Here is a 14,282-nt window from a genome sequence, read left to right as displayed (position 1 = left end):
ATTAGTAAGTTTAACAAGAACAGCAATAAAACCTGCTAAGTATACCTTTCCATGTGCTCTGCCTTCAACCCCACTTATAAAGAAAGAAATTAGAACTACTAAGTTATGTGACTATCTTAAAATAAAATTTTAAAATTATTTCTAACTCAAGTCACTGAACTCCACATTTACTGAAGTTTATTTCCTTATTTGTATAATCACTAGAAAAAAAATTACAGTTCAAGTTTGGGAGTAAAAGACAAAAATAACCACATGTGATTACTTGCATGTTGCATCTCTCTGGCATGTTAATTTACAAATTACCTTCAGTTAATTTCTGATTTGATGATATTTAATTCTAATAATGGACCTCCAAAACTTGATTTCTTCAAATATCTAAGCACCAGCAGTTTCAAATATATTAAATCTCTCCAAATCGCTTCTGACACTATTTTGAAATAATAACAAAAGACCCACACACAGAGAACTAATGTTTTTAGAGAGGGGAACTGAAGTTGTACAGAAAGAGTACTCAGATGACTTTCTACAGATTCCTCTTAAAACATTAGAGATAGCTGTGCATATGTATCTGTCAGAGAAGTAGCAATTTATTTTCCAAGCAAGTGATAGGGCCTGAAGTACTGCTGTATGAGCAAAGAAGCCTTCAAAGTTCATATCTGTATTTTTGATAGTGTTTTGAAAAATGAGTAATAGTTACAACGAGCTCAGCTTGAAATCCAAACTGTCATTTTCGTGTCTAGGTACAAAAAATCCACAACTTTCGTGTGAAAACAAAGACAGAAACAGCTATACAGTCTATGTACTTTGAAGCTATAATACTTTTCATATCTAAAAAAGTACATATAATCTGACATGCAATATAATGCTTAAACAGAACTTAAGAGCTCCTCAAAGCAGAGACCAAGTTTGCTAGATTTTCTCATCTTTTCATTCTAGATTTTGTCCCTAGGTGATTCCACCCATATCCAAGGCTTCACTTAAATCACCAACTGTAGACAGCTGCTCACCTATCTGTACTTTCTCCTCCTAGATGGCTCAAGGGTATTTCAAATACAGTATACTAACCCAGGCTCATGAATCTCTGCTCTTCCCCACTCTGACCAGGGCTCGATTAAACCCCCAAACCTGATAAGAGTACAAAATCAGGTGTCCCTCACTCAGCTAGGAACTTTTTTAGGCTAGAAGTCTAAACTGAGGAAGGGAGAGAGATCAGATATCTGTCCAACTTTTATGCTTCCACTCTAAGTAGAACCCTCCTCCCCAAGTTTGTCAGTCAGTTTTTAGTTCTTCTGAAGGGCATGGGGAGGAAGGAGGAGTGGTATGGGAACAGAAATTTTCTTTTTGAACTTATATTCTCTGAGCTCTCTGGGACTGGCAGTTTAAAGATAACTTATTTATCTTAGGGGTTGGGAGTGGCTTTCATGTACTCTCTCCTACAGTTCCCATGAGCCACGTGGATGCATCTCCATACGGGGGAGTGACCTGTGACCCTCCCCACAGCCTCTAGGTTTAGGGTAAGAAGACAGAATTCTGGAACATGTTCTCAATCTTTTCTTTTGAATATGTGTATGTGATATCTGGCATCTCACTTTGGGATTTCACTTCTATATCTCATTGACTACTTTAAACAATTTTAACAACCTGTTACTGAGATATGGTACTTGTTATTTGTAGGCTACTGGGCTCACCACCATAGGGCATTTAATATGTATATAATATAGATATAACTCAGTCCTTGCTCTCGAGGAGTTTAGTCCAAAACAGGAGCTTAGGAAAAAAAAAAAAGAGAATGTCACCTGAACCATGCAGGGGTATTTTGCAGTTAAAACAATATTTCTATAAGAACCAGACAATATTTTTAGATTTTAGTTTTAAATTTAAAGAAACTAAACATTCTTCAGATGATAAAGGGCTAGTATATACAACACAAACCAAGCCTATGAAAAGTTTGCCCTTGGTTTTTCACTAGCATATTACCATTATCGTCATTTTTGTTTAAAAGTTCAGACTGTACTAAAAATGTCCACCGTTTCTAATTCTGAAATTGGAGGTTGGGGAAGGGGGAATAATGGTATATCAAACCAAAGAACACAGGATTAACTTTCATGGGGGTAAATATTCCACCTACTGAATACTTGTAAAGAGAGGTCAAATTACATTTGGCAACCTCAGACATAGGTGGCTTGCTTCTTGTGACAGAAAGTGGAGACAAAAGGGGTGGGGGAAGGGAGAAGACTTAGGCATAGAAATACGATAATACAAATGTAGAGCAAAATGGCAATTCAATAGCAATAGTCTTTTATTTATTAGCCAAAAAATTTTCCAGATCAGTTGAAATTCAGAATTTATCTTCCCACAGAAATGAGAAACATAATAGGTTAAATATCAAGCTTTTGTAGGCCTATTTTAAAATAACAACGGAAGAATGGTACTGCATTAGTATACTGATCATATCAAAGTGTCTAAGTAAAAATGCACTCAAGTTTCACCCTCAGATGATGAGAACGTCTCTTTCTTCAATGAGCAACGACCTCCTGGGTAAGGAGAGCAGGGTCTCTACCAGTTCAAATCAATAGTAGAGGTTCCCATGGCTTATGGAAATCACTTCACACATAAATAGTTCAAGAACTATGCAGAATGCTAGCCACTAACATCAGGGAACAAAATCAGGAAGATTTAATAGAGGAGAATTTTTTTTAACTTGTAATTTTCCATGAAACTCTAATTTCATTTTTAAAATGGAAAGTCCCACAAATTCAGTGGAATAAACGGTTCTGAATGTTTAACATTGTTATTTTTATAACATATTTGTAATCAACTTTTAAATGGAAAATTCAGACAAAATTGTTAGAAAAAAAGGAGTTCAGAATGGGGGTAGGAGAGATATTTTATAATTTATCATGGTATACAAATAAACACATATACATGCATGCTCATGGAGCATTATTCACGGAGCATTATTCACAATAGCCAAAAGGTAGAAGCAACCCAAATGTCTATTAATGGATGAATGGATAAATAAAATGTGGTATACCCACACAATGGTATATTATTCAGTCATAAAAAGGAATGAAGTGTTGATGCATGCTATAGCATGGATGAACCTTGAAAAGATATGCTAAGTGAAAAGTAGCAAGTCATAAAAGGCCACATACTATGAGATTCCATTTATATGACATGGCCAGAATATGCTGCTAATCCACTGATGCAGAAAGTAGATTAGTGGTTGCCAGGAGCTGGGGGACGGAGGAATCTGAAGTGACTGCTTAATAGGTATGGGATTTCTTTTTAGGGTGATGAAAATGTCCAGGAATTAGACAGTGCTGATGGTTGCATAACACCGTGAATGTACTAAAAATCAATAAACTGCACACTTTAAATGGCTAACATGGCAAATGTCATGTGAATTTTACCTCAGTTTTTTAAAAAGGGCACTATCTGGCCTTATCTTCTTCCTTTTCACCTCTGTCTGGGTAAATCTTTGTCCTCTCCCAAAATCTATCCTACATCCTTGATTCTTCCCATTCCTTAGGAGTCTTACAGCCACAATCTCTTCCCTTTCCATCACTGTTTACGATTCTTTTTCTATTAGCTCCTCCTTTTGTATATTCAAATCACACTCAGGTCTACTCTAATGCTTCTATAGTTAAAATGTCCAATTTCTCTCCTCTTTATGGCTTATTTCATTGTCATGAATTCTTTTCTTTCATCCCTAAAATCTGACTGCTCATCAATGACCATCTTACCTTTCCTTTCCTTGCCAAACAGATTCTTAAGCACTAAGTCGTTAGGTAGGTACCGCTAGAAATGCAAAGGTATCTCTAGTTTTCTACTAATCAAGGCAATTCCCCTGAAACTTATACATTTCTTCTGACACAACCATGTTTCTTAGTACAAGAAATCGTGTTTCTTAGTACAAAGAGAAGCTTATAAAACATACAAGGTTTTAAATTATACATTTTAACAAGTTACTTTGAAATCAAGATATAAACTAGTTTCAGCACATAAAATACAGGAAAACCTGTTTGTGGAGGCCTGATTGGATTTAACCAATCTATAAATTCAATGAAATAATTTAGCTAATATATAGCTAACCACATACAAATATTGATAAAAATGAAAAAAGCATGTCAAAAATTTTTCTTTCTCATTCATTCATTCAACAGATATTGAGTGTCTACTACATACCAGGCACTGTTCAAGGCACAAGACATACAGAAATGGTCAAGGCAAATAAGATCATTCTAGAAAGGACAGAAAGAAAGTAAACTAGCTAGAGGTAAGTTCTATAAAGACAATGAAACATGGTAGTAAGAGGGGAATGCTAGGGCTATTTTAGGTAGGGTGGTTAAAAAAAAGCCTCTGAAAGTAAATTATGAGAAGGAGGTAGGCATGCAAAAACAAAACAAAACAAAAAAACCACACAGGGAAGAGCTCATTAGACTAGGGCACAGTAAGTGGAAAGCCCCTTAAAAGCAGGAAAATAAATAAGATCTCATACAATAATAGAGAAAGGAAAACAGGGGCAAACCTATTAAATGTTAAGCTTTTGACTGAAAAAAAGGTGAGGGTTCTCTTATGAAGCTTTGGGAATTAATATAGCAGGATAGGGTTTCCTATACCTAAGAAGAACATGGGGTGCTACGAAGGGGAGAGGAGCATCAATCAGAGTGACCAAAAGTAAATTCTCCTGATAGAAAATTAAAAAAAAAATTGTTCAGTGAAGAGACCGCAAGAAAGAAGATTAGTATAAGAGGAAGAAAAATCAAGCTGTCATAATTTACCTGTTAAGAACCACTATTTGCTTTGGCCCGTTAACTCAGATTATTTCTGGATTGACAGGAAGTAGAAAAAAATGTTAAGTCAAAATCCAAATGCAGCCTCTGTTTCAATGTCCTCTCTTACAACTCAAGCTCTTATTTGATCTCTTATCCTTTAGTTCCCATACATCTTGATTGGGTGTTTGAGTGGACTTTGAACATGCCTCCTTCCTCTGTGTTCTAACTGGCAGGCTCTACCTAGATTCTGACTCTGGTTTATCATGGTTCCCTGGCTCTGACTGGGACCTAATGTAAAATCTTGCTGTGAACTAGAGTTTGGAATATCTCCATTCCAAACTGCTTAAACCTGGATCTAGGTTCTCAGCACGGACTTCCTCTGGGCTGACGCACTGCTGTAGATGTTCTTCATTCCATGTTTCCAGTCTTGTTATAGTTCTCCTGGTTCTGGATTTTTCCCTACCACCTGCTGCCTACAGAATCAGCACTGATAGATACAAGGCCCCATGAGGGGAGAGAATATGCTAATAAGAGGTATTTGGGGAGTCAAAACTCAGGAAAGGAGAAGTATCTGGAAGAACTGGTCTATGGTATGAAATTTATGGAGAAGAGAAATACTTTTTCGAAAGAACCTCAAGCCCTCTACAATGACCAATTTTTTCCTTTTCATTTAATATTTAGCTTTCTGTTTTCACTACAAATCTTCCTCATTTAGCTTAAAAGGCTATGAGGCAGCCCTGACAACATCCTCCTCTTCCCTCGGCAGAACTGTGGACGAAGGAGTGGGGAAAGAAACTGGTACTATGATGGGTTCTCTAGGTACCATAGGGAAGTCAAAGGAGGGAGGTCTAGGGGAGATTATCATTGCAATGGAAGATAATTACCTTTAATCCAGGCAGTTAACAGCACTTTCTTATTATAGCGCATCTCCATGTAAGCTTAGATGTAAAACTTAAGAGTTCTTTATAAATAACAGACATTTGTGTTAATATTATAAAAGGTAAATTTGGGGACAAAGCATAAAATAAGCTTATCTACTGACAAACACACAACACAAAAGTACAAACCAAAATGCTGTAATCCCATAACTTGGGGGTTGGGGTGTGGATATCTCAGCACCTTTTAACTACTTAACAATACAACCAGCACTGAAAAAGATAATAGGATTTCAGCTTGATCATCTCTTTAAAGAGATCACATTTTAACAGTATGCAACTTCTCCTGAGTTAAGATGGAAACATATGTTCTGCTTATCTTCTCTAGACCCAGAAATACAATGTATTTTGGGGAAAAACTGAAAAGGCATTCTAGTGCTTATCATATTTAATATCAGTGTATCATGTAACACTGCTGCTTACTCAACTTTTTGAGTAAGTGAGTTTTTGACTCCAAGATACTATTTTCTTTTGGTTTTCTCTTAGTCCTCTGTTTGATCCTCCTTTATTCACTCTTATTCCTTTGTCCACCCACACTGGTGTTGCTAAAAATTTCATACTTTGCCTCTTCTCACGCTATACATTCTTTCCAAGTGATCTCATCTATTATTCTGCATTCACATCTACTCTCTTATAATTCCAAAACTGTTATTTTAGCCCAGACCTTTGTATCTTTCCTAAGATCCAGACCTTTATATCCAACTGACTACTGGACATGTCAGCAGCTTTTTAATTGCCTTCTCTGCTTCCAGCCTTTCCAATTTTCAATCCATTCTTCACACTTACAACAGTGACTTGCACATCACTGCCAGATTTAAAAGCTTTCAATGATTCACCACTGCCTTTAGCATTAAAAAATCTAAAGGTCTTCGTATGATATGTAGGGGCCTTCAAGATCTACTCCAATCTCATCTCTCTAAAAGTAACTGTGGCCCTCTGAACAAGTCCTCTACCCTCCTGTGCTTTTGAAAAGGTTGCTCCATATTTTTGGAAAACCTCCTTGACCATACCTGTTAAAGGATTAATTCCACATGTTTCAAAATGAGCTCAGTTGGCAGTTAAATTCAATATTTATTGAGGACTTTTTATATACCAGGCACTAGGTTCCTGCAGTCATGAAGTTTATATTCTTGTGTGCAGACGCACGCGTGTGTGTGTTATAGTGGAGTGGGGAGGCAAATAAATAAATAGGAAACTATCAACTGGTTAAAAAGCTTATGATTAAAATGAAACAAGCTGATTTGACAGTGACTAGGGAGGTTTCTTTAGATTGGATAGCTAAAGACTTCTCTGAGGAAAAGATATTTAACCTGAGATCCCCTCATGTAAGCTATTGGTACCCTTCCTTGAACAGTTTGTTTATCAAAGCATTCATCATACCGTTTTTAATTCATATGTTTTCACTTGTGTATTTCCGTCCCTCCACATACTTAGTTATTGAGGGGAAGAACTCTGTCTTTTCAGTTGCAATCTCTCTCTCCTAACACAAAGCCTGGCACATGGTTGATGCTGAATAAAGGTTGATAAAAGTATAAATTAATGAAATAAACCAGCTCTCAAATAAGGGAGTAAAAAGGGAAAGAGACCACATTTTTTCAGGACCAAACAACAATTAAATTCAGATGGACAACAGCTGATGGTCCCAACTTCCATCCCACACATCCTAACTTCAAAAGGGAGAAAATGGATGACAGAGCTTACCCAAGCAATTCGATATGATGCTTGAATCTACTCCCATCCTCCCAAAGTCCTTCTTATGCCTTGATTCTGACTATTTTTGGTCTTTGTTTTCTTCAGGCCCACAGGTTACCTCATTTTCTTCAGACATTTGTTTCCCCAGAGCCTGACTTTAGTTAGCCTGAATCTGACCTCTAGCTTTAACCACAGCTAGTAGAATCTCAGCTCTTTTTCTCTGGTATTCACAAGATAATGTAGTGATTCTTGTTTTTCCCTAGACTTACGGTCTTAGCTTTGTTTTCTGGTTTATACAAACCAAGAATGACTCTGAATTATCTACTTAGTCACATCCTGACATTATTCCCTTAAATGAATCCTGCTTTAAAATCTTGGTTTCCTTTATCCATAGTTTGACCATATAATTTGTCATGGAAACTGGGGCTCTTTTTGAAAATGAAAAAAAGATGCTTATGATAATTATAGACAGCAGGTATACACCAGGTTTTGTGGTCCCTCTCTCTATCCAGCAGTTTACTTTTAAAGAGTCTCATCTGCAACAGTGACTTCTTTCTTGGCTTTCTGCTATTCTGGCCAGGCTATTCCCTTGCACTGTACCTTCCACTTGAGCTTCAGATTTGGCCCTTTCAATGATGAGGAACTTTTCAGGATTAATCAATACCTAGTGTAGAGATTCATATGTGGAAACTCCTAGTAAGGGTAATAACATAGCTAACATTTATAGACCTTTTACTATAAGATAGGCATTGTAATAAGACTTTTATATATTTTATTGAATTCTTTTCATAACTTAGTGAAATCTCCAGTTTATTAAAAAAATAAACACAGGCTTAAAGAGGTTAGTTTACTCGAGTTTACTCAATGTACTTATATCTAGTACATGTAGGGTTTGCACTTAATCTCAAATCTGTCTGCCTGCAAGTGTTCACGTTCTTAAATACTACAATATAACCCCTCACTGTAAGATCTTTTAATAGAGAAAACATCAATAACTATGAATGAAATATCCATAAACCAAACAAAGCTATAATAGGATAAAATTAATATTAATCTGAATTTTAAAACTTCTTAGCACTCTCTTTTTTTTTTCGAAACCTATCCTTTTATTTTCTATTTGACAGTATTTTAAATAGCACTATACTTGTTCTCAATAACCAGAGGAAAAATTATAAACTTTAGAATAATCTGAAAGAAATGTCATTATTGATTCCCAATGATGAAAATAATTCGAAATCACCAAGAGTCATTTTCTATTGCTACCACTGTGTTCTTAGATTTCCTTTAATATAATCAGAAAAATCACTTTATCTGTTTCTTAATTGCTTTATTTCGCTTATTAACAACTTTCATAACATCTATTTCCTAAATTAATGGGTCTCCAAAAGTTTGGAAGTCTATACCCCAACAGTAAAAAATTTTGAGCATGTGCTCCTCAATAAATGGATATTAGAAATTACATACATACACTATAGAACACACTCCTAAATAGAAATAAAAACTATGAAATTAAAAGTAAACACAGGCCTTCCGTGGTGGCGCAGTGGTTAAGAATCCGCTTGCCAATGCAGGGGACATGGGTTCAAGCCCTGGTCTGGGAAGTTCTCACACGCCACAGAGTAACGAAGCCCATGCGCCACAACTACTGAGCCTGCGCTCTAGAGCCCGTGCTCCGCAACAAGAGAAGCCACCGCAATGAGAAGCCCGTGCACAACAAAGAGTAGCCCCTGCTCGCCACAACTAGAGAAAGCCCGCAGGCAGCAACGAAGACCCAACGCAGCCAAAAATAAATAAATAAATTAAAAAAAAAAAAAAGTGAACATAAATCCAGGGCTTCCCTGGTGGCGGAGTGGTTAAGAATCCGCTTGCCAATGCAGGGGACACAGGTTCGAGCCCTGGCCGGGGAAGATCCCACATGCCACGGAGCAACTAAGCCCATGTGCCACAACTACCGAGACTGTGCTCTAGAGCCCGCGAGCCACAACTACTGAGCCCGCATGCAACAACTACTGAAGCCCGTGCACCTAGAGCCCATGTTCCACAACAAGAGAAGCCACCACAACGAGAAGCCTGCGCACTGCAACCGAGAGTAGCCCCCGCTCGCCACAACTAGAGAAAGCCCGCGCGCAGAAACAAAGACCCAACGCAGCCAAAAATAAATAAAATAATTAAATTTATATATATAAAAAAAAAGTAAACGTAAGTCCTAATAATTTTCCTGTATCCCCAAGGGTTATTTACCTTGTCTACTCTCTAAAAGACCACTATGTAAACTCATCATCTGAACTAGTGCATCTCAAATGTTAATGTGCATATGAACCCTGCTTTTAAGCAGATTCTGATTCAGTATGTTTAAGATGGGCCTGAGATTTTGTATTTCTAACAAGCTCCCTAATGATGCTAATGCTGCTCACGTGCTGAGTAACAAGAACTTAAACAAGAGATTAATGTTTAGCCAAATCTATGTTTCTATCTTCCAGGGGATAAAATATACAGCTGATTCTAAAGTCAACCTTCCATTACTGGAAGCAAAACTACTTTTTAAATCATACAACAATCATTATACACATTAACCAATAACATCAAAAAACAAATCTGAAATGTAAATAATCATCATGACTAGGTATACACTTGGTTAAACTCAGAGTATCATAAACACACTGATTTTGTTTTTATACACTTTTCTATCACCACAGACAGCACTGAATAGAAATTAAGAGAAGAAACTAAGGAAAAAGAACAAAATTGATTAAAACATATGTATTATCATCTGCTTCCAAAATGAAATTAGTAGGCAGGAAACCTTTGTTTATTATCAGTTAATGTTCACGTTTATATTAACAGAATCATAGCAATCTGGTTTTGATTTTTAGTTTTTAAATAAATGCAAAGTGAGAATGGCCAAAGTATAGCATTTGAAAAGTCAATCTTAAATTTATACAACTTTAAAAGGTCCAATCAGCTTATACGTACAGGACTTTACATATGAAACTCGGGCAAATTCAGAATATAAGCAGAATAAACTCAGAAAGCATTTTGGTCTTATTGTTAGTCTTGCAGTTCCCTAACAAAATCCTAAAGTTTCAAGATACTGACTACATGAAAACATTTTATACTCTCTAGTAATTTCCAATAGTAATACACCACGAGAAAACTAATATCATACCCAAATTTCAATTATTTACCTTGTCAATCATTTTTCTTGCTTCCACTTCCTCACTGTTGGGATTCTCTAACTCAATGGTATAAGTACCCTTGTCACTTTGGTCATCATCATTATCCTTTTCAGAAGCAGCGGAAGTAGCTTGATTTTTTAACATTTTATCCATCTCCTGGCTTGGTCTGTGCCCCAGACTCCCTGAACTTCTTAATAATGCAGTTTGTAGGAAGGGAATTGACACCGATGGCTCCTCTGATTTCTGTTTTAACAATTTCCCATGTGGAACACCATGCCCCCCTCTGTGGTGCGCAGAGCTAGTCTGTAAAGACAAAGAAACCACTTTGGCATCTGCTGTTGGAGATTTTGTTTTTTCAAGTTTTGTATGTGGTGCTGTATAAGTAGTTTCCTGACACAAGATTCCCGTACTGTGAGTAAAAGAATATGACCTTCTTTTTCTGGGACTGTCTTCATCAAAGAATGCAATCATAAAAGCAGTTTGACTTACAACAACTTGGTCTTGATGCTTTTCAGTAGCCTGGGCCTTCTGTAGCTTTTTCTGTTCTGAATGGTGGCGCCTTAAGTGTTCCTCAAGAGTTGCACGTTTGCTACAGCGCCTGTGAGCCCCAGCATTTTCTGAGTCACTTTGTGTACCATCATCATGTTTATTTCCTGGACACAAAAAAGAAACCGCATAATAGAGAAGGAAAAAATCCCATGTAGAAAATTAGAAGCACATACAAAGGTGCTGCTTGTTTTGCCCCCTTCCCCTTTTCAATCAAAAGTCATATGTTCTTTTCAGTAACAGGCTCTGCAAACTTCCCTCAACTGCAATGCTTACATTCAAATTTTATCAACCAACAATGAGTCCTTTATAAACAACTGAATAGGATTACTTTTCTTTCTCCAAATTTTAACTTTATAATGGTTCACCAATGCCTTAACAGATAAGCAATGCTATATCATCTGTGACAGTCTGTATTTATAACATTAAACATTTATCCTGCCTTTAAACCTTATACCTTATTTAAGCAATCAAAAATTTATTTTTAGCATTAGAGAGAAAAAGACAGAAAAAAGTGTGATCCCACTGAAGTGCTTATCATTACACAGGAAAAGAGAATGCAAATGCCATAAAAAATGTGATGAAACTTAACTTTCAGTGACGTTCAAAACTTCCAAAAGTATAGCATACCTTGCCTTTTTAATATAAAAATGCAAATTTGTAGTTTCCACCAATTATTGTACAATTCTTTACAAACCTCTTTCTAGCTATGAGAATTTTTGCAATTTTGCATGTGTGCTCATTTAAACTCTGGTGGCTTCAGCGAGTTAAATAAAGCATGCTAAAAGGCCTAGCATGGAAAAGCGCAGTCTATGAAATCCTACATAAATCTACCAGACAAATGGCATGGTGCTAAATATAACTAGATAAAAATATGTCTTCTCTGTTAAGCATATAGAGTCAAGTTAGAATACTGTAGTTGAATTTTGAAAACATCAGCTTCCTACCAGAGGTTTTTTTGTTACCCTTCATAGTTCTATTAGGGATTAAATGTGAAAGTTTATGAAAATTACTTGATTTTTCACTGATTTAGAATTCTTATTATCTAAATAATAAGTACACTAGAAGAAATAATCAAATTACAATTATTATATTATTATAGCATGAATTTAATGGAAAGTCAAGAGTTATTCTATGCATGTTTTAGATTGAATCACAAATGAGGGCTGAATCACAAATGAGGGCTTAAATGATAGCTCTTTAGAAGAAAGCTATAAATTACTCTAGTCAACCACGTGTATTCCAATACTTCCAGGACTAAATCTGAAATCTTTCTTCAAAGTAGCAACTACTGAAAATGCAATCTGAAAGGAAAAAAATGGTGTTTAATTTAATTAATGGAATTTGTGCCTTGGTAATTAAGCTAGGGATAGGCAGATGGAATGCAGAACCAAACAAAACTACTAGTTCAAATACAAAACTCATTAAAAACAGGACATTGTACAACCTATTTCATATTGCACTGGACGCACTGAAAAGGAATCCAGTTTGTGAGAGCTGTAAATAACTAAACTCCCACATTTCATGTGTAGTAAGACCAGACAACCCATATCACACACGTACACAATATGAAAATGCCATCTTTACAGAATTTAGTTCTTGTAACACCATACAAAAATTTGGCACTTATTTGGTGTCAGGTCCTTTCAGTATCTTTTCTTTAAGTTATAGGTTAAAAATTCTCTATAGATTAGCCATTTTCTTTTTTCAAAAATTATTATTCTTTTTGCATTTCTCAGTGTTATAGAAGATAACACATCTGATCAGAACTGCAATTTCTGTTCTTACTTAACAAAAAAAAAAAATCACTGGGAACTGTTCTTAACAAGATTCTTTCTGTTTTGTCTATTATTAATCAGGCATTAATATGTTGAAGTTCTTTCAGTATTTTTAAGGGTAGATTAGCTGTAACCTAGTCAGGAGTTGTGGCCAAAAAAAGCTGCAACTCTCCTAAAGGGTAAAAGTGTATGGGCTTTGTGAACATTATTTTCTTTAACTGTCCCAAAGCACGTGCACTTCACTCTTGCAGGAGCAAAGTTGTTTTGTTTTACCTACTTTCAAGTTTTTGACTAAGCAGTTGCTGAAAGTCTATTATTGTAATATTGTTACAATTTGCTATACTTATATTTATCTAGAGACTAGATATATACTTTTGATATCTTAAATTGTGGAAAATCTTTATCTAATGATGGCAGCTCTGACTTTGGGGAAAAGTAAAATGTCATTCATAAATATGTCTGAAGAAATAAAATGGATCTATCTTGGATCAAAAATGAGTTATATTCACAAAGACATTTTCTTGGATGGTTTGTAAAATGGCCTGAAGGCAGCAAATCCAAAAGCAGGGTTCTAAGCAATAGCAACATACTAGAATGTATATCTACTTATAAATCAACTTTGAGGGATAATAATAATTTGTATAATTTCTGGTAAGGTTCTTAAATATCTAATAACGAATGTATAAATACAGTGTGAATGTGAGCATTAATGCCTCTATATGGAATCAAAATAACAGCTAAAACAGAAAACAGTTATTACAACTAAAAATACAGTTATAATAAAAGGATGTAATAAAAGTTTTTTGTTTTTCATTTTTCTTTTTTTTTTTGGCCACACTGAGTGGCATGCGGGATCTTAGTTCCCCCACCAGGGATGGAACTCGTGCCCCCTGCAGTGGAAGCACGGAGTCTTAGCCACTGGAACTCCAGGGAAGTCCCATAAAGGTACTTTTTAATGGTGGCTTTTAAAAGGATATTTTAGCTCAGTTTTGTATGTTTATTAAGGGTGGTCTAAAAAAGACGATGTCATTTCTAAATTTTCAAAGTTCACAGTACTTTTTACATTATACGAGGATATCAGTATTATCTTATCCAATTCATAAAAATGATCAATTTACAAATGGGTAGCTTTCATTTGTGAGCTTTAACCTATATATATCAATACAGGTATAGGTCTCAATTATATATTTGTTATTATCTAGTAGGAGTAAAGACAACAATCACGTTAAAAGTTCATATGCCAGGTAATTGCTTATGATTATAATTAAATATAGAAATAGGACCTGACAAAGAATTAGGTAGTCACACCATCTCACTATCCTGAAATGCCTTAGAAGTAAATCAGAAATAGGTATTTCTTCATTAGCTGAACAGAAT

General features: G+C 35.7%; 1 protein-coding gene and 1 long non-coding RNA gene across 26 annotated transcripts in view; one reads left to right on the top strand and one right to left on the bottom strand.

The window, feature by feature from the left end:
• LOC309605611 overlaps positions 1–14,282 on the top strand; it is an 867,207-nt gene that overhangs the window by 157,893 nt on the left and 695,032 nt on the right. The gene's annotated exons all lie outside the window — the stretch shown is intronic.
• The window catches only part of CEP170 (centrosomal protein 170), a 145,434-nt gene that overhangs the window by 38,867 nt on the left and 92,285 nt on the right, over positions 1–14,282 (bottom strand). For 13 of the 25 annotated variants that reach the window (XM_082340008.1, XM_082339997.1, XM_082339999.1 and 10 more), the window contains one exon: positions 10,591–11,234. In XM_082340008.1, the coding sequence (XP_082196134.1) occupies positions 10,591–11,234 (644 nt within the window). The remainder of the gene's footprint in view (positions 1–10,590; positions 11,235–14,282) is intronic. The other 12 variants (XM_082340003.1, XM_082340004.1, XM_082340006.1 and 9 more) reach the window with 2 other exon arrangements.

The sequence above is a fragment of the Balaenoptera borealis genome, assembly GCF_965194805.1.
Source record: "Balaenoptera borealis genome assembly, chromosome: 1".
Classification (NCBI taxonomy): Eukaryota; Metazoa; Chordata; class Mammalia; order Artiodactyla; family Balaenopteridae; genus Balaenoptera; species Balaenoptera borealis.
The sequence above is the reverse complement of the archived record's forward strand: the minus strand, read 5'-3'. Positions and strand labels throughout refer to the sequence as shown.